At 39.2% G+C, this 25,460-nt stretch overlaps 2 protein-coding genes across 3 annotated transcripts; both read right to left on the reverse strand.

Moving 5' to 3' along the window:
• Positions 1-7,354: 7,354 nt before the first annotated feature.
• On the reverse strand, positions 7,355-12,543 carry LOC116260592 (endoglucanase 5-like). The gene is made up of 8 exons (XM_031639045.1): positions 12,388-12,543; positions 11,570-11,782; positions 10,962-11,162; positions 10,615-10,704; positions 9,486-9,650; positions 8,488-8,611; positions 7,828-7,991; positions 7,355-7,705 (listed from the first exon to the last, which is right to left on the reverse strand). The coding sequence occupies exons 1-8, from the start codon at positions 12,541-12,543 to the stop codon at positions 7,355-7,357; spliced, it is 1,464 nt and encodes a 487-aa protein (XP_031494905.1).
• A 2,763-nt stretch (positions 12,544-15,306) lies between these two features.
• LOC116260281 (vacuolar-sorting protein BRO1) lies at positions 15,307-24,150 on the reverse strand. 2 transcript variants are annotated; one of them, XM_031638485.2, is made up of 8 exons: positions 23,880-24,150; positions 21,902-23,539; positions 21,502-21,591; positions 20,923-20,991; positions 19,820-19,960; positions 18,846-18,894; positions 16,713-16,816; positions 15,307-16,279 (listed from the first exon to the last, which is right to left on the reverse strand). In XM_031638485.2, exons 2-8 carry the CDS (start codon positions 23,513-23,515, stop codon positions 15,731-15,733), a joined length of 2,616 nt encoding a protein of 871 aa, XP_031494345.1. In that variant the 5' UTR covers positions 23,516-23,539; positions 23,880-24,150; the 3' UTR covers positions 15,307-15,730. The 2 variants fall into 2 exon arrangements, with proteins under 2 accessions (XP_031494345.1, XP_031494344.1); XM_031638484.2 differs by having other exon boundaries at positions 21,902-23,707; positions 23,880-24,149.
• Between the last annotated feature and the right edge of the window lie 1,310 nt (positions 24,151-25,460).

Consider the following 25,460-nt stretch of genomic DNA (forward strand, 5'->3'; position numbering starts at 1 on the left):
TCAAGTGAGTTGGGCAATCCATCATGGTCTCTGATTCCTCTGGATTCTTAAGTCTGATTAAACGAAATTTGAATCTTAACACTAACTGGAACATTTATATCATTCAAAGAGGCTCCTGTGGTTACTGCTAACAAACTTTCTAATGGAAAGAAACCATTCTTTATTGCCTGCATGGGGCGATTGGATGTAACAAAGAAAAGATTGGACGGGTAAATGGAAAAAATACAAAAGCGGAGGGATTGTACGGATAATATGTAGACTTTTCATCCGGAAAAAGAAAAACAGGGAAAAGATCTCCCGTATTGGAGGGAGCACTTCGTTTTAGCTTTGTACACATTGAAAGAGGAATTATTTTTATCGGGAAATCCAGCGGAAAAGCCGACTCGAAGGGTGGCGGGGAGGAGATCCTTTTTCTTTTTTTTTTCTTTTTTTTTACCGCGGTAAACACCGGGGTCAAAACAAAACAGGAAGCGAGAAAATGTAAAAAAAAAAAAGAGAAAGCCGTACAGAGGAGTCGTGGGTGACCGGTTGAGGAGGTCATCGCCACTTTGAGGGACCCCTGCTGGTGACCGACACGAGTAGGCGACGGCGTCCACGACCTTTTGAGGTTGGCGGAAATACCCCAGCAGAGTTTCACGATTTACCGAGCTGACCAGTCTAATCTTTTTGGCGTGGGCCCCACGCGAGGAGGAACGAGAAGCACGGGAGGCTTGGATTTTTTGCCCTCCCTCTGCGCCAATCACAGGTCACAGTGGTTGGTGGGTAACAAACGGAGGAGTGGCGGAGCGGTGACGGAAGCCGGCAGAGTCGTCCACCCCGTCAAACCGATACGCCGGGCGCGTGACGACGTCGCTCGAACGAGGAAAACGAGACATAAAATCCGAGTCTAATGCGATTTCCCACTTTACAATGCTCGAATCCCAGTTTAGACACGAATAGGAGTTAGATCTGAGGAAGGAATCGTGTTTTTAATAATAAAAATTCACTTTTTTCTTAATCTAAAACAAACTATCGTGTTTAATATCATGTTTGCGCAATCGGAGGTGCAAACAAAAATTTGGAGCATTTTAAACACTATTTCAACTACCGTTCAAACACGCCCGGAGATACGTCGTCCCAACCACTCCATCCCAGTAGTCCGTAACTACCGTGGGCCCTTCCCTCGTGGGAAAGTTGGGACAATCGTGACCGAGAAAAGGATGCCAAATTGTCCCACCCCTGAAAAAGCCAAATCCTTCAAAACATCGCACTACTTTTTTACTTCCGGCAACTATGACCAGAATATGTTCCATTGGAATTAAGAGCTTTTTCCCCTCCCAATACCTACTCTTGCTGACTCTTTTTCCCAGGACAAAAAAGTTCCGGAAAAAGAAAGTCCTGCACCGTGACGCTTCCAAAGGTTAAGGTTAAAATAATCTCGCAACTAAAATCAGATTGGAATTGGCTTTCATAAGAAGACGGGTCCGAGCTGAATCGAAGAAGAAAGAAAAGAGAGTGAAGTTCATTTGAGTCCAATGATTCACGCTGCTTTTACTTTCGTTCTAAACAAAAACAAGTTTGAAAATAAATTATATATTTTTATTTATTTTTCTCTTCTTGTCGAAGAAATAAGAAAATGTATCGAGATGAATTGCCGATGTTCTACGCTAAGGACTTAACTCACCTACCAAGATTGGACAAGCGAATGAATGGAAATTGGATGACACTATTTGTCAGTTGACTTGACGAAATTCATGCTTTTATTTTATCGGCGAAGACTTGGAGCTCCGGCGGCGGAAAGGTGTCGGACGGCGACAGTGGGCGACGACTTGACCAGGAGCAGCAAATCCGCTCCCCTTCACACCGAGCCCTCCTCTTAAGCACACTCTCATCATCTCTTTCTTAGCTCTATACAATCTCTCTCCTGTTTCTTATAAACGACGACCAGAATTGTATCATTTGTCTCGATCCGGCGACCGGTAAAAAGCTAGCTCCTAGCTTCGTTTTAGTGGGCGTCAATATTTTGTTATTTAGTTTTTTCAAAGCTGCTTTAGATTTTTGTCGATTTAACTGGTTCTTGATTTGATTTTTATAGTTTTTAAATTTTTTTTTACGCAAAACGAACCAGCTTCAGACCCCGAAGACAATGGAAACTAGAGAAACCTTGACTTTTGGTTTCAACAATTGATTAAGAAGAAACTATTTTTGTGGAAAGACTTTTTTGGTGAAGGGATTCAAATGCTACCTAAGTATTATTTATTAATTCTCAAATGATTCAGAGCATTTTATTTTTTATTAATTAAAAATAAAAAATAGTGTGAATACGGGCAAATGGTATCTTCCGGTATGTCTTTTTGTCTGGGGGACAGAAACATATGAAGGGTGAAAAGACAAAATCTAACAAGCTGCACTATTGATTGCTTCATCGACAACAGTATAAAACTATAGAGAAATGAAGGCAATAATGAAATGATGTTGGGCACAACAGTTTAACAATCTACGATTGCCTCCTCAAAATAAAGAATATATTGGTTTTCGTTGTTTAAGAAGCTGTACTGATGGTTGCCTTTTTCAACAGTGTTCATCAGGAAAAAAGTTGCACGTCTTTCAAATCCAAGCCATGTATTGGAAAAAAAGTTCGAGTAAAAATTTGTCTTATTTGTGGGACCTGGGAAAAAAGATTCTCAGTGTTTGATGCTAAGAAGAAAAAACTTTACAATCCCGAAGAAGTTTTTAATTTGAAGAGTGTTTTTCTTGTACATCAAACGTGTCCTAAAGCAAGGGAAGACACCATAGCGGAGCTACATGTGGGCTGGCGTGGTCCATTGACCACGCCAGCTAATACCAGTCCTTGAAAATTTTTATTAGGAAAAAGCTGGACTTGGGTCCAACCACATATGGTGCCCAGGAAAGGCTCACATCAATGCTTTATAGGAACCCAACCCACTAACGTAAATGTTTTTTTGATAAGATTTCCTGGCTTTGCCACTAGAAGATACTTCCCTGTATGCTTTCATTGGTAGATAGTAACTTATACTGCAATCAATATAAGACTCTTGTTTGCCAATGCACATAAAACAAAATGTCTATTTAATTGACCAATGCATATAGAACAAAATGTCTATTTAATCGAAGACCCAGGTAAGTGAAAACATCGTTTTTACTTTCATTTTCATATAAATTGGTAAAAACCAGACACCTAAGTCAGGGATAAAAACCAAACCCATTGATTCTTTGTTAAAAAACTATTTTAAATAAAATATAAGCATCTTGATGAAAAAACATGTTTTGGTTCAAGCTGTTTTATTATGTCATGGGGCTGTTTATTTTTTATTATTATAGAAACACCATTTAAGTTTAAGAAACGATCAACTTAATATATGTCAACCTATTTTTAAGATCATATCAATAAAGCTTATATTACAAAAAAAAAAACATTTTAAAAATCAAAATTGAAAGGTATTGCTTCTATTTCTAACATAAGTATCCGGTTTTTATCTATATATACATATATATATATATATATATATATATATATATAAAAAGTAAGCATGGATAAATCCAGGGATAAATTTGTATTGGAAAATTTTAGGTGAAGATGGGTTGGTGGTGTGGTTAGGAAGTCACTTCCATCTAACGCGCTTCTTGAATTTTTGTGCCCATTTTATATTGGCTGTCGGTTGCAGTTAAAGTGGGGGGGACGAGTCGACCCACCCAATCATACAACGCCTTAATGTTGGAGCCTTCCCTCTCATTGGTCCTCACTGTGGCCGTGTTTGACGAAATCTCAGCATGCATTTAATATTTCCTTCTTTTTTATTTTCCTTTTTCCCCACACACTGGCCGGTTCACCCTTGTCCCTTGGGATGCGACAGTACCTCGGGTCTGTTGATCCGAAGCAGCATCCCTCGTTATTTGGATCTGGTTCGAATCCAAACTCGTTTAAAACATATTATGGATCCACCATCCATTTGGGGTAATATGGATATCGGATTGTCTTTAATAATAGTTGCTGCTGCTTAAAGCTAGAAATGACTGGCTATGGGAAGATTTAAATTGCGGGGTGTGACCTGGGTCCAGTGAGGGCAGGACTTGGGTCCAGTGAGGGCAGGACCTGGGTCCAGCTTCAGAACCCACATGCCCCTGTGGGTAGTTGCCTACACGTGACCACGTGGAGCAGCCACTGGCGGTAGGTATCGACGCTTATTCAGATTCATCTCCCACTTGGTGCTGTCTGGATCCGGTACAAATTAATCCGACCCCAAGCGTCCCAAACAGCACACGGAATCTTATCTTATCAGGCCCAAGGTTTGGATCTGGATCAAACTCGACCGATTATTATTTATCTTAATATGCTGTTGGAAACCAAAAAAAGTTAAAGAATATTCGCATTTTTTTTCTTTGGGTTGAATCCTGAGGACCAATAAGAAGGGAGTCAATTTGGAGGTTAACAAACAAGCAAGCTCACAGTCACAGGCTTTCTCAAAAGAAGTTGCAATCGGATAAAGGTATATCTGATCCACTCAAACGAATGATAATAATAACCAAAGAATTAAATTTATCTGCGTCACACATTTCTAAACCAGCACCGCGTGGAATTTGAAGAAATAATTGTTGTTTCTTTTCATTAAGATATATATATATTATATTATATATGTGTGTGTGTGTAGAAAAGCGAAAGCCTTCTTGAGAGAGAAGGAAAATTATTTAGGCGGACTAAATATGGATAACTGGGTCGCAAGCAACAGTATCGTTCCAAAAATGAAGTAATTTATTATGTAGACGAGTCATGTGCTGCCCCCTCCGACGTCTACAACGTCAAAACAAAGAACATATTGAGAAGCACAATATCTGCTTTTTAAACCATTGTGGGCTTGCTGTAAGTAGCAGAGGATAGGTGGATGCGACATTTTCTTTAATTTCATGCATCAAAAGGAAAATGGTCGACCGGCATTAGAATATGCATGATCCTTGCTGTTTGTGCAAAGTTGTTAACAATTAATTAGCACGCTAGCCGATAGGAAGTTTGATATTAATGTTGAGGTGTCTTGGCAAACAGCTGCTTGAAGTTCAACCAATTTACAAATACACACTTAAATCTTCACCAGTAACTGCCCGAATAAGGAAATGTTTTTCAAATACCCACTTAAACTTTTAACCTTCGAGTGAGCGGCTTTGGCACCTTCCCCTCATCTTGGGGGGGACTTCAGGGCTGCTTTGAAATCTTGGTGGACCCATGGTACACTCATTAATTAGAGTGTCACATCATTTACAGTTTAAAGAAGTAGCACCTGCACCAGGCTCTAACTGGCCTGCTACGATATGCCCTTTAACCTTGATTCCATCCTGGTTAACTAAGGAAACAATTTCGACCATTCTTGTCAGTACCACTCCATGAAACAAAAGTAATTAGGCATCAACATTAAGAGTTGATGAAAAAAATAATCGCTTTGTTTTGGAAATAGCATCGTCTAAAGCCCAATGAGAACTCAAAGCGGTTTCACAATGATGTCAACTTATAATGAGGGCATGTTTGATTTCCCAGTTAGTGGCTTAGTGAGTCCTAAGTGTACTTCCACTAAGGTGCTTTTGGACCTAAAAAATGAGTGCAGTCTGACCCCTCTCCCACTTACTCTTTTTTCACTTAATTTCAACTATGAAAGTCTTGGCCTTGTTCCAAAGACTGCACCTTTACTCACCATCTGTTTGATTATTTCAAGAACCATTTAGGCAATCAATCGTCATCTAGAATCTAGCAACGCAAGTTGCTTCTAAAGCTATTAATTTTTTTGGCGACGCAATTCGAGTTGAAGGAGTTGGCACAACGGATGAGGTGCGGTTAGTAGGCAATCAGTTTTTGTTTTGAACTCATGTACCGTCCAATATTGTTAAATGAGATGAGGCCAAGCGAAGCACTAGCCTGTGAAGCGAGGTGAAGCTTTCGAGGCAAAGCAAAGAGTAAGCTTCATGATAAAAAAAAAATCATAAAGTATATAGTATCCATTAAAATAATGTTGCAATTAAAAACAGCTATTAAAATAACAAATATGTAAGTAAAGAACAACATAAAAACATACTTGCTTATGTTACTTGTCTCTCTGTGTGTGTGTGTGTCAAGATTCCTATCAACCTATTAGTAAACAATGTGTGTGTCAAGATTCCTATCAACCTATTAGTAAACAATGGAGCAACATCAAAACAGATTAAATGAATCAATCCAAGGTTGTCTAACACTGTCAATAAAGAAATAAAGAAGATAAGAAACAATGCATTCACAACAGATTGAGAACCAGTGCCTACTTTGAATTGAAAACCTTCAGGAATTCCTTCAACAAAATTCAAAGAAACCAAACAATACTGAAGGTTATAATCACCAGCATAAAAACAACAAGTACATCAGAATACACACAACAGTATTCCAAACTCATATAATCCAATGTTAAGCCAAAAAGGCAATCAAAGAAACAGACTGGACAGGGGAACAAGTTTCTATAATCATAATGTGATTCATGAAAACAGCCTTGAGACAAGCTGCCTGAAGTTCATGACTCAGAGACAAACAATATGAATGATATAGTGTAGATAATGTTTGAATTTAGACAAGCAACATAACTGCACCAGTCATTCCATCCTGGCAACCTTGCACATCATGAAAGTTAAAAGACCAAACATGTTAAACGACACAGTCTTCTTAGTTTCTTTTTTGTTTCATATATGATTTTCTCTCAATACATCCAAATAACCAGTGACTCTCTAACATAGGGAAATATTGATGACACTAATTCTGGGTCAATGAAACCTTTGAAAATTCGTCGGAGAAGGGTGTAACCCATTCAACACGTCTAATTTGGAGTCCACGATTTCTGGGATGAAGAAAAGGGAGGACTCTTAGCCAAGTGATAAAATGAAATACTCCTTTTAAGTGATGGTTTCTTTGACACAAAATTTTAAAAAAATGTTCAGAATTGTGATAATTTTCAACATCGTTCATCTAGAACTTGGATTTCTAAGGAATCAACGTTGCGATTCTTCGCCACTTTAAGCTGTTATTGTTCCATAGACTTCTGAAAAAGAGTTTGATGTTTGGGTGTGTGCTTTCTATGTCCACAGATAACTATTTCAGATCTGGGTACCTAAAAATTCTACATATGTCATAAAAATCCAAGTCTATGAAAATTTTCTTCCTCTAAAAGAAAGAAGTGCACGAGTAAAGATACGGTCACGCCCAATCCGTCTCAAGAGAATCTAAATCCAAACTCTTTGAACTTAAGAAAGAGAAACCTTTTGGGCAGAAATAGTAAGCTCCAATATAGACAGATGCCAGGGGAAGAATAACTGATCAAATGAGTTTCAAGGCTTCTGTTTACATCATCCTTTAGAAAGGCTGACCGGCCGGCTGCTGAACCGCACCGTATAGTTTGGCAAAGAGGCCCACCAGGGGCGCAGTATTGTAAGTTGTGGCCTCGCTCTGGTCATACTCCCATCTCTGGTCTACATAGTTGTCGTTCTTGTCCGGACCACCGACCAGAGCTCCGACCAACACGTTGGGATCATTCCCGGCACGGTTGAACCACTCCTCGAACCCTTCGGTGCACCCAACCGGCGATGCGAGCTCAGCCATCGACGTGATCGAAGCTCCCCGGTGATGGACGTGGGTGGGGAAGTTGTTGCCATACCCAACAAAGTAACTCATGGATCTGGGGTTCTTCCCCAGGATGTAATCAGCCTGAAAAAAATATAATAATAATTGGCATGCAATCAGGTGCTATTAATTTCAGTCATGATTAACATATAATAGGCAAGAAAGTTTTGGGTATTTAGCTCTGTGAGCTTTCATGGTGGTTGTACCTGAGATTCTGCAAATTTCAGGAGATCCAAGGAATAGAGTTGGCCGTCAGGGCAACTGAGCTGAGTGTTTGTTGAGTTGAGGTAGTCAGAGTAGACAGCTACAAGGAAGGAAGCGACGGCCACATATTGCATGTTATTCCATTCTCTCCAATACAGCAACCCTCCTGCAAGAGCGGCGGTGAAAATTTTATTTACGCATGGCGTCTTGGTACAGAAAAATTACATAAACAATGAGGTGAACTGGAGATACCTTGGTGGCACCTTCCAAAAGAAATAGTGTTATCGCCGAAATCGCATGTTCATTTATGTATCTTAAGTATTAATTGGTCTCACCTGTAATTGCTTGTAGCACGTAGGCAGGTTCTTTAAACAAAATTTCGAAATAAATTAGAGAAATGTCTTCTTCCTACCAGAGAATCGCAAGAAAAATGTCGGGGAATATGAAATTTCAACAATTCAAGGAAAACTTCAGGACATTTTTTTTGAAGTTCTGATCAAGTTGATTACTCTTTTCTACTGCCATTTTCCTGATGCTCTTTGTGCTGCACTTCATAAGGTCTTTTGTGAACGGTGAACCACAATGACAATGTACAACTAGCATGTACTTTTCAACTTTTTGGTGTCTCAGGGGTCTAAGAAGAGGTGAGTTGAGAGGCCAACCTGGAGTCAAGGGAACGTTGTAGCCACCGTTCTTCTGTAAGCAGGCGCAGAGGAAGTATGCAGCCTTGTCTTGATACTGCTTCAACGTTGGGACGTATGAACCACCCTGTCCCTCCATCAATACCTATAACATATGCGTGTTCAGCACAAAACAAGGAAGAACCACTGACATTTGGCATCAGTAGCATGCCATAGAAAACGGGAAGAAGTCAGGCGATCGCCCGGTGCTGTAGCGTATAAGTAAATTTGAAACACCATTACCATCGTTCTTTTCCTTGTGAATGTTTTAACGCATTAGTAAGTTGTTTGGTATATGTCTGTGCTGCTTAACGCAATGGGTGTTTCCATGTCTAGGGGGCTTTAGTTTTGGCCCTTCCTGTTGGTTGTAATTTCAAAGACGGACCCACATTTCGAACGAGTAGTTAGTACCTAAAAGGTTGGGTCAATAAACTTTAGATGCAAATATGTATCATTTTCTGTCTGAAAAGTACATTCTTTGTGAAATAAGCCAGTACTTGGCTTGTTATGTTAGCTTTCTTTAAGAGTTTCAGGTATGTTTTTAAGTATCAAACCCAATCAGACTATACATTAGATAAGCCGCTTGGGTCAGGTTTGAGTTGGTTCATTGTAGCCAGTATTAGTGTTAGAGCATCATGCTCAGTTCACATATTTAAAGCCCAACATGCAAGCACATGCATTTCTCAGAAAGTTAGATGATAACAGTCAAGGTGTAGGAATAACTTAAAAATCCTCATATATATCCAGAAGAAAAAAAATCATTAATGGTTAATTAGTCTGTCACTATTTTTATATTGAATCATAAGCATCTAGAAGCATCATACTAAAAAGCCACGGTTCCAATGGGGAACTACCAAAATAAGACCTTGGTTCAATTTTGATGAATAATAATTGCTCTGTACTAGTTAAGCCCTTGCATCAAACTCAAAACTCCTATTAAGTATACTGAAAGAAGATAAATTTAAGAATGAATATTGTACCTTTGAGAGGAGGATTTGAAGGCCAGCATATTTGTTATCCCAGGAGAACTCTGTGATCGCAATCTGGGTTCCACCCATCTCAACTGCATTGTTTATCACGTAGTTCATATAGTAGCTATCCCCTGTAGCCCTAAAGAGCCAGGCTGCTGACCAAAGTAGCTCATCCTGCATGCACCCAACATTCATTTAGTACTAGTTACATGCATTGCAATGCCTTTCATCGCGGTGAAACGCGAAGAAGAGTTCATAATCAATCAATGCCTTCCACGCACTACAGGCATGTTAAAGTATTTCCTTCAAGTCCGTCGTCTCTTCAGTGGTCTTCTCCACGAGAACACACCGATACCCTGAATTTGCACTTTTCCAGTCAAGTCAGTCATCTCTATGTTGGTCTTGTCCAAGAGCAACACAGCTACCCTGAATTTGTGTGTTTCCAAGCCTCATTGTGCAGTATCTGCTCTGATCGGTTCCATTACAGTGATCTCTAATATTCTTGGGCTCTGTGTCGGCTTTCGCTTCAATTCAAGCTAAGGGGTCGTTTGGTGACAGGGACACATTTTTATTGTCCCATGAATCTCTTTCAAATTAGTTCCAATGCTTTATCAATTGGTCTCATTTTTTGGGGCAGATTCATGAGAAAACAACAATGAGTTCCTGCTGCAAACGTCCCCTAATGGATCGAACTTGTCCAATTACAAGCTCAGGTTCTGCATTGGCTTGTGTTAATCCATGTTGTTTAAAACAAAATCTATTGTTAGAATGGGTGCCTTTTTCCATCTTCTCCACAAGGAACAAAAATATTGAAAAAAAAAAACATCTAATCGGACTTGTAGTAATCAGATTCTCTTCCAGTTCTGGATTTCAAATGTTAGTCCAACGGACACCCAATTCCAAATAAGAGGAATCTGATTAAGGAGATTAATTAGTTAGCATTGCCTGGAGAAATGTGCTAACAGGTATGTGTGAGCCAATAAATATGAATCCCTTAATCCTTGTCAAGTAAGCCCCTAACAACTGCTGCGCACAGCTTGATACTGGGGAATATATAGGTGCAGTACAAGCAGAGAGAACTTAACTTTATCCATGTCGAACAGTGATTAGCATTGAAAAGCTTAATTAGATAGCGTACCATATATCCAGATGTGGAAGGATAGTAGTCCTTTACAACAGGGACGCTGTCATCATATGAGCCTCGAAACTGATCTGCAAATTCAAAGAGCTACGAACACAAAAATTGGAACCAGGCATAAATAAGCGCATACTTGACATCCAACTAATGAATTTCCTTTCTTCATATTTTTTCTAACTAATAATGAGCGTCTTGTGCAAAGTGGTGCTTGTTTATTGAACCATGTTCATGAAAACTAGGCCCTGCCTAACGTGATTCTGTAAAATAGTCCCTAACTCAGTTTAATCAGTTTCGATGTGTGTGTGTGCGTGTGTGTGTGTGAGAGAGAGAGAGAGAGAGAGGGGTACCTGTTTTGCATGTAAGAGAAGAAGAGCAGAGTACTGAGGGTCATAAGGCTTGAAAGCTAGAGAAGCAGCAGCCAAAGCAGCTGCAGTCTCTCCTGCAAGTTCGGAACCTGGGCTGTTTGAGTCAATCTTGTAGGCAGTCCTTGGTGTTGTCATGCCCTCCGGCCGCTCCCAACAATAATGATCCGTGCCACCATCACCAACCTAAGCCATTAAACCCCAAAAAAGCTTAGTTCATACCTAAGGTTGTGAAAAATCTTGAAAGATTTATAAATAGAGCTTGCTTGCTCTGCTTCTTGTAGGCTGGATCCGCCAAACCGACACTCTCTGTCTATCTCTCTATATTTTCAGTATTTTTTCTGCGAATAGCTAATACAATTGGTGTGTGAAATGAAATACGTTTTTTCTTATAAACATAGAAATTCTATGACCTTAATTCGGCCATTCATTTAATCTGCATGCACACTTGTTTATGAGTCCAACCAGGCAATCTAATAAGCAAAGATTCTTCTAATGGTGCGCTGATAGATTTCATTATGCATGTTGAAGTAGCCATATTTCAGATGCTGTTAACACCAAAAAAGATTATCAAGAGGGCGAGAAGACCTAACCTGAGCCCACAAGGTGTATGGCTGGCTGTGTGCCTTGATGAAGTAGTCTGTGCCCCATTTGATGGCGTCGAGGGCGTAATCTAACTGATTGGTTGCACCCAATTCCTTGGCATATTCAACGACGCTCCATGATAAGATGGTGACGGTGAAGGCCATCGGGAAGCCGTACTTGACGTGATCACCAGCATCATAATAGCCCCCCACCAAATCAACCTGGATTTTCATTTATTCAAAAGCGTAATCAGAATAATTATAAACTAAAAAATTCTGTAAAATTTAGATAAAATTTTGTGCTACATGGAAGGGTTGAAGATAATATAGGAAAGTTGGCAAAAACCAGACTGCTTGGGTTAGAGACAAAAACCAGACCCATTAAAAGTAATTACTAAACTAATTATTTGTGAAATCTAACCTTATAAATATGATTTTAAGAGTGATTTGGTGAGAATATATTAGTTAGTATTAATTTTTAATGAGCAGCTCTTAGAATATCAATATTTTGATAGTAGGAAGAACATTTTTTTTTACAAAAATAATTTAAATTAAAGCATGATTTGTATTAAACTAGCATTTATAAACACACTAGATGGTTCACATTTTGTTTAAAACACTTTTTGCTTGAATTTAAGAGGCCTAATTCTTATCCTTTAACCAAATGGTTTGGTATCTCTCTCTCTCTCTCTCTCTTTCCCTATATATATATATATATATATATATATATATATATATATATATATATATATATTTATATATATATATATGTGTGTGTGTGTGTGTGTGTGTGTGTTATAAAAATCAGCGAGCATGTGAGCTCTCACCCCTTGTTGGAACCCATCCTGCAGCCCGGAGTCCCCCCGCCACTTCACTCGCTGGTTTGCCGGAAGCTTGCCGGAGCGCTGCGCCTCGAAGAACAGAAATGTCTTCCCGAGCGCGTCGTCGTAATCGAAACCAGCTACCACTTGTGTGAAGCACATTGAGCAGGCTAACAATAAGAGGCAGCAGCATGACAAGGGGAGGCGGCGGCTTTGCTTTCCCATGTTGACTGCCGGCGAGTCAGGCATCTGGTTGTTGAAGAAGAGCACAGTCCAGGTTTCAGGCGCTCCTTATAGCAGCAGGACTGAAGGAGGAGGCGTGGTTGGCAGTAGGGAACTGGCGTGCACGTTCACCATGTCATGCAAGCCACGAGCGATTTGGCTGCCGGCATTCCTCTCTAGAGTCAAAGTCAAAGCTGTTGCAAGTCCAAGATACGTGCTATACTCTCTCTCTCTCTCTCTCTCTCTCTCTCTCTCTCTCTATATATATATATATATATATATATATATGCGCATTTAAGTGCATTAATGTCCTCATTTCTGAAAGCAAACACATACAAGTTTTTTTAAAAGTCTAACTATGAATTTTAACATCTTCTAGCTGACATTTTTTACAACCATCTAGCATTATATATACATATATATAGAGAGAATGCATAATGTGGCATAAAATGATAAGTAGAATTTGTAAACTTTATAGTATGTTGGGTTAATTTACTGTCTCAATAATTAGGGTTCCAAAAATGTGGGAATTAATTATAAATCTAATCAAGTGGATTGTTGTTTAGATAATCTCTTTAGAAAAGTAATACTTGACTATGTGCAAATTTTTTTCAAAAAAGTAACTAATAACTAATACTCTAACTGACTAGTGGTTTGAATTCTGAAAATACGTTTTTTTACGTATTATATTATGAATCATATCTATATACACAGTCATCGTGTTTTTATAGTATGCGTATTCTAACTTGTATTTATATATTTCTTTAACTATGTCATTTACAAATGTGAGGGTCAATTCACAATTATATTAGGCTTTTTTATAAATCTAACCGTGAATGAACTTGAAATATGCCCAAGCTTGTCGGAATAAAAAAATTCATGACCATTTAGATCAGAATTTTATGAGTAGATCACGATGTTCACACATTCTCAAACAGATCCAAACACCTTGCTGTTTAAGTTTCATTTTTTGAACTTATCCAACATTATAAATGTGAATTTATCATTAATTTAGCAACTAAAATATGTCAGATTTGAAAGTTTTCATGCTTAAAAGTACTTTCAAGCGAAAACAGCCAATACAATGTCAAAAGTTTTCTATCAAAATTAAATTTGCGAAACTGATGCAGAGTATCTCGGTTGTTCTTGTTCCCGCCTTCACTTTTTATAAATTTACCTTAGTTCTGCTCACGTGATCATCGTTCTACAGCCTTCACAGTTTCAGGGCATGCGGAGCTCGGGAGACTGGTTCCTGCAAGGCAGTTGCAACACCACTTTCACTCTGCGGGCGAGGTAATGGCACCAGAATTTCAAGGCCGAGACCCTTTTGTTTCTTTCACTAAAGCAACTGTGCAATTGCTTCCTAGATAAGCTCGCAAGGGTTTGGAGGATGTCCTTATATAGGTGTCTTTATTACATAAACATGTTTTGTAGAAATGTACATCCCGAAGGAATGATTTTAAAATCCAATTCTTCTTCTATCCCATAGTTTTCCATGAAAGAGAATTTCATTTGTGAACGAAGTTTTTCTGCTTGGATGCCAGACTCTTTGGTGCTCACTCACCAACCTCTCTTCGGATGAAAAATGGTTGATCCCGTGCTTGGTAAGCATGCTTCAAATTTCAAACATGCTAAGGCAGCCTTACTGATTTGATCGCCTATGGGATCTCAAACGATTGATTGCAGCGGTCCATCCGGTGTCACACATGTTTCTCCCTCCACGAGCGGGCTCAGCTCAGTGGCGGAGCTAGAAAAATTGGTTGGACGGGCACTCGTTTAAAATTACTCATATCTAGTTTGGTACTTATTTATATATATATATATATATATATAAGGATAAATGTTTAAAGATGTCCATTTAGAAATAAAAAAATTTTAAGTGACTGGTGTGGCAGTTGCCCACACCAATTACCATGTGGCTCTGCCACTGGCTCAGCCCAATGCCTGGTGTTTGTCCTGCTTCGATATTCTGGCACTTTTCTAGTGCTCATATCTTCTGCAAAAATAGCTTGTATGGTCCAGAGCCAGTGGGTTGATGTCACGCCTGACTACCCAAGAATATGACCAGTCTTTGCCTCTATAAGCTAACATTCTACTGTTTTGGATTCCGCCTTCTTCAGGCAGTAGTGTTTTTGGCCACACACTTACACCAATCCGCTTAACTTAGGACTCATCCTGAAGATAGGTCAACGCCGTGATGTTTTTATCTCTCATCATTTTTCCTTCTTATGCTCCCTTTCATTTATCTTGCATCTTGGTAGCACGTAATTAAAGAGTTTGGCATTTGGACTGAGATAATCAAAATACTCGGTCGATCTTAACAGAGAATAAAAACCAAGATTCCAAAGACGTCACGATTGTTCGCGTCCGTATCAAGTAACAGCGATTTTGCAAATAACAGTTTGCTTCTGAGGGTTTTGTTTTTAATTAGTTTTGTTAAAATAAAAATCAGGCTCTTGATGATTCATCAGTATTTCGGACCCGCCCAAGCATAAAGGATTCATTGGTGCCAACACAACTGCAGTACGTGAACTAGCCCGATTTCAATCTTTCTTTTAATGGATAACTCACCAGCTACTCCATTGCCTCACTTAATGCAGCTTCGCCTCTGCGCACTGACGCATTGGCTGAAAACTATTTCCAATCTCTCTTTGAATGTAATTAAAAATGATTAGCAAAAAAGAAGATTTCAGAGTTCGAACATGAAAGTGAAAATGAAACCATTAATTTACAGTCTCAAGTTACAGCAAGTCACCGACCCCCATAAAAGCCAATGGCTCAGCCTTCAGCCACCATCTGAGAGAAAATAAAACCAACTTAGTGACTGGACTACCTTCCATAAGGCACATTTGAGGAATGGTCTTGTAAAGCTTGAATGCAGTTCCTCCTCACCAATAAAAGTGCAAATGATCATGTCTTAAAGAACTATACCCACAGCTTCTATGCCAGCAATAGTAATCACTATACAAACCTGATGAATTACATTAACATCCTAACAGAGTTTCACAGAAAAACTAACAATGACAATATCAAGCCAAAAAGCAAACAAATTATATGAAATAGTAAACGCCAGCTCGTAAATGGGTGCACGGTTTGTCCAACTTTTATTAGAAGGAAAGCCAGCCTCTCACTGTCTGTTGTAGTAAGGATTGCCTTGCTGAGGGGGATATGATGGAACGTGGTAGGGAGGTGGTGGATGAGCCCCGGATGTTGTGGGCGGTGGAGCCGCAGGCTGCGAATGAGGATTGTAATATGGTGGGCCCCTCCACCCAGAATAAGCAGGTTGGCTGTACTCGAGATTTGGCTGCTGAACAGTTTGTGGCGGCTGCTGATACGGACCAGATGGTTGTTGCACATGGTATGGAGGTTGGTGCGAAGGGTACGAAGGATGAGCCTGAGGCGGGGCAGGTGGTGACATATAACCAGCAGTTGATTGATCAACTGAACGGTAGTAAGGTGGCTGAGGATATGAAGGATGTGGTGCGCTTTGTGGATCAATTTGTTGAGCACCTCTCTGGTTGGGCTGTCCAGCTGATGGGTACGCATAACTAGTTTTCTCGTCTGTAAACTTGAGTCCTGCAACTTGTCTCTGCACATCTTCTATCATTTCCTGACATTGGATGTTTCTGGTCATCACAAAATCACTGCACTGCTGCTTCACATTTTTAATTGCATCCTGTCAAGAGAACCCACAAAATATTAGAAGCCCAGTATTATTATGTGGCAAGCCGCCCTACAAAATGAGTAGATTATTCAGCAAAGACAAAAAGGCAGGAAACAGAATGAAAGATAGGTAGGACACAGCTAAACATGGAAAAATATATTAAAATAAATACCAATCCACATTAGCTGAGAACAAGAAAATACAAATTGGAGCAACGGAACAAAAAGGTCAGTTCCTGAATTGCTGCCAAAAGGCAAAACAAAAGCACATGGATAGTCTTGGCCTAAGAGCAAGGACCATATCAACGTTGAGTTTTAAAGGAAGACATTTGAATGACACGCTTTCACATGGGCGCCAAAAAATTCACAGTCCACGGAATTGAATAGAAGAAAGAAGCTAGTGCATTAAGACTAACTCAAGAAGTGGGAAAAAGAAGAACACATACCTGAAGAGTAACATAAAATTTTAACCCTTCATTGATGTTCTCTTTTATTTCTTGAATCTTTGCTACTGCAGCTGCTATTTGTTTATAGCTTTTCTCACGAGCAGCTAGACAAAACAATTTGCTAAATATTAAGAGTATATACCCAAAAAAAAAAATCAGAAGTGCAAATGCAAATAATTTCCAACATAACACATACAGAAACCATAATGGTAAATAATCCTAATAAAAACTGCTTATTAAACCTGTAACTCGATATTTGATATATTCCTCACTCCTATTTTCTCCCTTGAGCAGGTTGAGAGATGATTTGTCAAGTAGATATCTTGCAATTTGGAGAATGGAATCTTTCACAAAAAAGTATATCTTGCTTCAAAGAAGAAAATCAGATCAAAGTAAACCTGCAGAAAGTCCCAACAGGAACCCCTATGCAATCATAAACGATCAACACAGGCCTTTTGTAGAGCATCTCAGTTTTTGCCAACTTCGCAGACCATAACCTATCCTTAACGGTATATATATGCAGCTCAGCTCTATAATGAGGGCTGCCCAAGCCACCCAGGGAGCAACCTGGGTAGATTTTTCAATACTTTTCAATACATGAGGTTATCCAATTGTCCTTGTCACATAGATGTTTGGCCTGCCTTTAACCTGTCAAGTCAACAATATGATATTTTAGGCTGTCTAAAATTCTAAATACTAGTCTAGATTACTTTTATATACATAAGGTTATCCAATTGTGTTGGTTACACGGATGCTTTTGCCTGTCTTTAACCTTTCAAGTCCATGTCGTAATATTTTAGGCTGTCCAACTAGGTATATTTTAGTGGTTTCTTTGTTGAGAGAAGATATAATTTCCCAACCATAAAATAAAAAAGGAGAAAAAAAATTAGAAGATGAGCAGAGAAAGTAATAAGTATGCTCAAGAAATTCAATAAAGAATAATGGAAAAAACTAAAAGAAAGATATTGCAAGGAACCTATATGTAGATTAGCTATTTGATAACTAGCTGCTCTTTCTCAGCTGCCAGTTAAGTCCCTGTAGGCATCTCCTAGCAATATGAGCACACAGCCCAGTATTTAGATGGGCAAACTCTTAAGCTTCTAACCACACACGAGTAGAAAAGCAATTTCAAAAAAACAAAGATGTGGGGACATGAGTCCAAACTAGATGTGAACCTTATACTAAATAAGACACTATATGTATCGCTGTCAAATGATTTTCGCTAGTGCCTACATACTCTTATGTGACATATCTCTATACTCCACATCTTTCCAGTATTTTGCTTTTGGCTTCTTCAAGTGATGACATAATCACCCCTTAGATGAATGTAATACTTGTTGTCTACAATAAAAGCAGCCAAGAATTCTTCCAGCTACTTTCCTTGACTAGTCAAAAGTGCACTTGTGTCATCTTTTGTTCAGTTTTAAAATGTTTATTTTATCAGAAACTATGTCTATTCAAATTCTAAACAGTTGTATTATGTGTCCTTACTAAAATTGTTCACCTTAAATACTGATTTTCACACATTATCATAAATATCGTTTTCGGGAAAATAACGGCAAGGTTTCTCTTGGGTATTTTTCGTCGAAGTTTTTCTTTTCGGAAAAATTTCAGGAAAACCTTAACAATTTAAAAAAAATAAAAAAAAACAAAAAACATAAAAAATTGTAAAAATTAAAAAATATTAAAATCTCGGGAGAAATCATGACATTTTCATGTTGGTGAGATTTCTCCCAATTTTTCATTTTATTTGATTTTCTCGTAAATATCATGAGATCTTCAAAAATCCTGCGATATCTGTGACACTCTCACAACATTGGTTCGGGAAACTCCAAATATAGTTTGTTCTTTCAACTAATTCCTTTCAAAGATGTCTTAGTGAAATTAGGAATATTAACATCAAGGCTGCACCTAGGCAAGTTTTGATCTCTTAGCAAAAGGCTTCTGCTACCCGAAACCATAATGATCATTTAAAGTTCTTTGTTCTTCTTAATCCTGTGCTTCTCCTCTTCATGCAAAACAAATTTTAACATGTACCTGAACAAAATATAAGCAGAAAGAAGAAAGGAACTTTTGGAAAGCTCTCTATAGAAAATCAATCACATAGAACATATGACATCTCAGAATACTAACCTTTGTAATCTTCCAGATTAAAAACAGCAGCAAAATTGTCATTTTGTGCCTGAAAGGTGAAATGAAACAAGAGAGTAGGTAAATAGATGAAGTTAAAGCTAAATTATTTACTAATGTCATGTACGAATTTCACTAGAAACTATAACACTTAATAAAGTTTTGAATGTAACAGGCTAATGATTCTTTAAAATGAACGGAAAAAAACAGGACAGCAGCATAACCTCTGTCCCATTGTAAAAAAGATTGAGGTTACCCCCCCCCGGAGCAAAAAAAAACCCCATTTTCCATATGACCCCACTCTATTTATCGAACACAAGATTGTCTTTTCTTCCAGAATATTCCAAAATCATGAATTGGACCTCACCATCTGACCTTTTCCAACCTGGTGTAATTTGGATCTACACTTATAGAACAATGGTAAATTATTCTTCATCCAGACTTAAAGAGTTAAACAGGACCCCCAGTTATGATACCAGTCACTCGATCAAGCACAGCCACACACAGATACAGAGACACAAGAGAGAGAGAGTGAGCGACTGACTAACTAAGGGGACACTATGAAAGCTAGAAAAGTACTGCTGATGAGTTTGGAGAGAGCATTGCATGTTTGGGGTCAAAAGCACGGTTCACGTGTTCAACCCCTCACGAGCCACCAAGCTACCTTTGCAAAAAACTTTTTTTTTTTTTTCATTTTTGTCCTCATAGAAGGTAGTTTACCAACGTGCTATTTGTGTAAGGGGCATTTTCTTCAGTTCAACCACTCAAACACTTTCCTGCTTCAATGAGTTTGTTGTCAAGATAGTCAATAACTATTCCCTTACAAGAGAGAAAGAGAGAGGATGGGGAAGAGATGATATAAAACACAGACAGAAACTTTCAGCATAAGCTACATTCCACAAATCATTAGCTTCTTAATCTAATCACGCTTCAAGAGTTCAAAACATTAGTATAAAGAGAAAGACAAAAAATAGGACCTGAATCTGCAGCAACAGTTGTTCTTGTGCTTCAATATTTTGAGCTATTTCTTGACAAATACTATCATACTTTCCCAACTCCTTCTTGAAAAGATCTTCGTATGAACCACTTCTAGCCATTAATTTTGGCAGTATATCATCCTGGATTCAAATCCAACAGAAACCAATACATAAGGCATTCAGCATGCTTGTCAACATATAATGTAGCTCATATAGACAGAACTATAACCAACGCTCTATCGCTCTCTCTCTCTCTCACTCATATATATATATATACATGCATCCATGCATACACACACACACACACACACATACATATAATGCACATTTCAGTGGGGGTTTTTTAGCTTTTTCATTTCTTATATCTAATGCTAAAATGTGACCTACAGAGTATATTCAATGGATATTAGCTTTTGAACTGCTGGCATCCAGTGCACAGCCATACACCAATGATTTTTTGCGATCCAAAAATTCAATGGCTGAAAAAGCATCAAATTTGGCTTCACAAACATATTCTTTGGGTCAAACACACAAAAAAATAGCTAACAGGTTTTCATCATGCTGAACACATCTACACCAATAGATCAGTTCAAAACAAATTGAATTGTAAAATCCAAACTAGACTGCAAATAGAAACAATTGCAGTAAGTGTGTGTGTGTGTGTTGGTGTGTACGGAAAGACAATAGAGTGCATATGGATGGAGATAGAGAAGTGGACGAACAGAGAAGGCACAGATCTCTCTCTCTCTCTCTCTCTCTCTCTCTCTCTCTCTTTAGATATGAATGCATACATACATGGTATCCTATTTTGTTTGCAGATATTCTTTATCTCATTCTGGAATTTGGTGAGAAAAAAATGGAGCAAAGATAATTCCTTTTCCCATTTCACTCTCTCCCTTCCCACCGATTTATACTTTCTTTCCATCCCTCTCTCTCCCCCCTCCACAATCCCCTCCTCCTCACCCAAAAAAATAAAAAATCCATCTCAAACTCCTCCCTCTACCCATGCTCCTTTTCTCTTTCTTACATCCCTCCGTCCTATGAAAAAGCTACCAATAAGTTCCCATAGAAAAGGCCAAGCCAAGATATCATGTCAGGCACACCTTTCGTTTCATGTCTTTTAGCATGTCTTCAAGACCAGCTCTTTGAGCCCCAAGGTTCTCCAACTGCCTCTGCAAGGATGACAAAAACTGGATGAGTACAACATCTTGGAAATAAGTAAAGGGTTTTCTGAAACATAAATAAATAGAAACCACAATTAGTAGAAGCTAACAAGTCCTGGCAAGGAAGCTAAACATGCATTTTAAAGAAATGGAAACAGGGAAAAGATATAGGTCCCAGTCGCCTGTTTTCCTGTTGACATGCAAGAAGGCAAATGGAAACAAGGGAAGAAAAAAAGATCCTTTAAGGCATGTTTTCTGCTGACATGCAAGAAGTAAAAATGTGACATGGAAAACCAACTTTACTGTTTGATAAAATCAATAAAAGAGGATAGCACAAAAGAATAATTGAGTAAGAATTTTTTAAGTCAGAAAGACTAACCATCGTGTGGCATATCTCCATGACACAAAAACGATAAAATGATGCCAAAAGATTAGGCAGGAAACAAGAACCATATACAACTAATAGGAAGTGAACAAATGAGTTGACAGCAAAGACGACCAAAAAAATTATCAAATTACCAGGCTCTGTTTAAGCTCTCCCACAATGGCATCCTCATTGCTGTCCAATGACATAATTGGCCTTGCAAGGTTGGGGACTGCAGATTCTATCTGTGATCAGAAGTACAATCTGGAATCAGTATGTCAGTGGTCCAATCATCTATTCAAATTGATACTTGGCCTGTTAGAATCAGGCGAACTTGAGTGTTCAATCACATTGATATAACAGCATAACTGACAAGAGTGAGCTCATTAACACATCGTGCAATTCATAATCCTGGTAGTTGGTTGATGCATGAAAAAGAAATCGTTATGCAGCAGCTACGCAGAAGCACCAACATTCACCCAGAAACTGGAATCAAGGATAAGAGAACATGCAAGAAAGGAGGAAAAAGAAATACAAAAAGAGAAAGTAGCGTACAGGTTTGCAGTCAAGAATTGCCATTAGTGCAGAGTGATCGCTCACTGCACGTTCAATCCGTGCATCGCTTTCTGCAGCTTGTTTCAGGTTTCCAGCAAACCGGTTTAGCCTATCTGACAAGTTTTTTGTCAAAGTACTAGACTGTGGTCGAGTCCAACGTGTTCCAAACTGGCTTCGGAACTGAGCATCCTCTCTTGCTTCTTTCTGCAATAGCTCCTCTGTCTGAACCAACATCTCCTGATTCACCCTCCTCAAATCCCTCAACTGCTGCAGCTCTGCTTCTAGGCCAGACGGACCCCCAGAAATTTGTACCGCCTCAACATCTTCCTTGAGCTCAAGAGGTAGGGTGAAATTCCCCTCCAAGGCAAGAATTGAATCAGGAAGATCCATTTCCTTGAGCTTCACCCTGGTTATCTCACTCCCCTGTTGCAATTTCTCAGCTTGCGTCCTTATTATGTCATCAACCATTTCAGTGTACCGAGAGAGGGCCTTTGCGCTGCTGTCAGGAACGAGTGCTGCGAACATTTTTTCCTTGCTGGCGTCGAAAATGTCATCCATGGGAGTAGGTTTAACCAGGGAAGCAGCTGGGAGAGGAGCCAAGGAACTGGAAGGAGGAATTCTCATGAGATACACCCTGTCATTTTCCTTTGTGGCCCTCTCTAAGTTGCGATTCAGATTTGTTTCTAGCCGGTTAATGGCGTCGAGTAGCGAGCTGGCAGCACCTTTGGCAGATTTCTTCGCATCTGCAATAAGAGCAATTCCAACTTTGAGTCTGGCAATCTCCTCAGCAATTTCTTCTTTCTCATGCAGTTCCACGCTAAACCTGTAGCAAGCTTCAGCATTGAACTGAGCTGCTTTTAACTGGACGTGTGAAATCCAAGTCTTGTCAAAATGCTGGTTCAGAGGTTGAAGGCTCAAAGCGGAGTAAGCTTCCTCGTAATAAACGCCAACCTGCCTAGAGACCTTTGCGCACAAGCCTGGAGGCTTGCCATCGGCGATGACCTTCTCAAAGAAGCATTCCTGCGCCTGCGCAAGCATGAGCCTCTCCAGCATCCCAGCACATTCCACCGATATGTCGACGGTCGACGGCCCAAGTGAGGCTTTCATGGAGACGTTGTCCCGGATAAACGCATACACGCCGGCAGCAGCCTGGAACGAATTGCAAGCCTGCTTGAGACCGAGCGGAGTCGTTCTGTCAGCCGACAACGCAATTTGGCTGTGAATCGCCGCCAGGTTGAAAAGCACTCCAGCTTTTTCAAAGTGGATGTTCTGCTGCGAAGCCTTCTTGTTCTGCTTGAAAGTGTCGTACCACGTGAAGGTGATAGTATTCACGTGTTCCCTCTCAGGGGAGATGGGGAACCTCGACTCCACGGCACAAAGAGCACGGAAGTACCTCTGCAGCAAGTCGCGACGGGCCTCAAGAGAATCGACAGCCTTATCGACCTCGTTCCTCATCTCCTTCAGGCTTTGGAGATCCTCCTCCATGTCCTGCGCTTGCCTCTCGGAGTAGTGGTAGGAAATATACTGCTTGATGGGCCGGTATAGATCAACTGACGAGGTCCGCTTCTCGTGAATCGCAAGCATGATATTCGTCGATGCTGTTGGAGCAGCCATGTTTCTTCTCTCGCTCTCTAGCGCCTTCAATTCAGTCTTAGTCTAATGAGTTCACTTTTGTAAGATCTACTCTTTGTTAATTTCTTTGATGGGAAGGAAGCAGAAATGCGCGATTATCAACAGGGCCGCCTAAGACCTTCTATCTGCAAATTCGATCTTAGTTGCAGGTCGAAATGGCTCAATTCCCCCGGACTGCATTAAAAAACGCGCCACGAAAAGAAGAAGGGTGGAGGATAAGAAGACAGTGATGAACATGATCATTCCATCAGGGATACATCAAGATTCAAACCGAACGGCTAAAAAACCCGGCTTTCTGGTTTGGTTTTTCTTGCTAAAACAGTGAGATAAAGGATCGAACGTTTACCTGTTTGGAAGAATAATAAGACTGAATCAGAACCCCAAATCTTTTCTCCTGATCTCTACTGGAAATACTTGATCAGTTGGCGTTCTTCTTTTCCAAACCTGCCTTTCAAAAGTCTATAGTTGGGCAATCGTGGGTCGGCCTTTTCTCTGAATCGTCGTAATTTCCCTGGTTCTTACATCCCATTGTGACCGGAACCTCGCCCCTCTGGAGTGTGCGAGAGAGATGAGAAAGATCGGAGGGTAGTCGGAAAACTCCACCTGCGACGCGTTCCTTCCCCTCTAAGAGTCTTCTATATAATTACCAGAAGTGGCTTGAAACCCTTAAAATCGTTGGGAAAGGCTTAAAGTTTACTGAATTCGATAAAAGTGCTCTATTTTCTTCAAATTTCTATTATAACCGGTAAAACTACTTTGAAGAAGGCTTTTCACTGCGGGAAGACGTGTTCCTACGTTCCAATATCCCGGGACTTTGTTTGCTTGTGTAATGGGCAGGCGTCTATAAGGTTTGAACCATATTTACAAATAACGTATAAATTTTTAAACTTAAAAATGGGAGAAAAATAAAATAAGTGATAAATTAATAAAAAAACTATTAGCATTAAAAAATGAAAAAACACAAAAAAAATGCACTAAAAACATGTTTTTCAAAAGATATATTTTTTTATTTTTAAACGGTCATTTAATTTCGTGTTTTTTTCGAAAAAAATGTTTTTTCTATGATTATGATTTGAACTAGTGCTGCCTACTAGCTGTTGTTCCAACTAAGTGTGCCAAACCCCTATGCACGTTATGTGCTACTCATATTTTTATGAAGAGAATGAGTCTTAAATGATCAGAAAAAATGGGTCCGGATCTCTTACAAGAGTGGTTTAGAATATCCAACCTGTGCATGTTTAAACTTGATAAGTACATAGTGTTTCACAAAGTTTCATTTTTAACTATCTTCTTTACTGTTAGCTCTAATTTTTTAAGCTTTTAATGTGAACATGATTTGGTGGGGTCATAATATGTTAGATATTTTTTCTGTAATACTTTGAATGGAAGAAAATGATAACTCTTTAAAAGCATATTAGGAAGCGTTGCGAGAAACTTGGCGTCCATCCGCTTTTGTTTATGGGTACTGAAAAAAGCTATGAAAGTTGTATGTACGCGTTGTTGCTGGACTGGACATGTGGTGCAAAGACTTTCAAGCTCAAAAAATATTGTTGATGGATGCATATTTCTTCCTGATTTATTGTCAAATTGGTGTTCAACTTTAGTTGTCTTCACTATTACAATATTGGTCCAAAGGGTTTCTCGAACTTCTAGTTTCATGCAACAGCTTTCATTATTTTCAAGCTGTGTCAATCCATTGATGGATCTGCCACACTTCGGCTCATTTCAATGTTGTTGATTGGCAATGGCTATCAGTTTTTATAGGCTCGTTTGGCAAACAGAACAGTATGTAACTATTTCGTAAACATGTTCAAGAACAAGGTAAATTAACGAGGCACCTTAAAAGTGTTATATGAATAAATGGTTCATCCCTTCCATTAACTCAGCACAATAGGCATAAGAATACAACTTGTAAGTTCGCAAACAT

Source organism: Nymphaea colorata, chromosome 9, assembly GCF_008831285.2.
Source record: "Nymphaea colorata isolate Beijing-Zhang1983 chromosome 9, ASM883128v2, whole genome shotgun sequence".
NCBI lineage: Eukaryota > Viridiplantae > Streptophyta > Magnoliopsida > Nymphaeales > Nymphaeaceae > Nymphaea > Nymphaea colorata.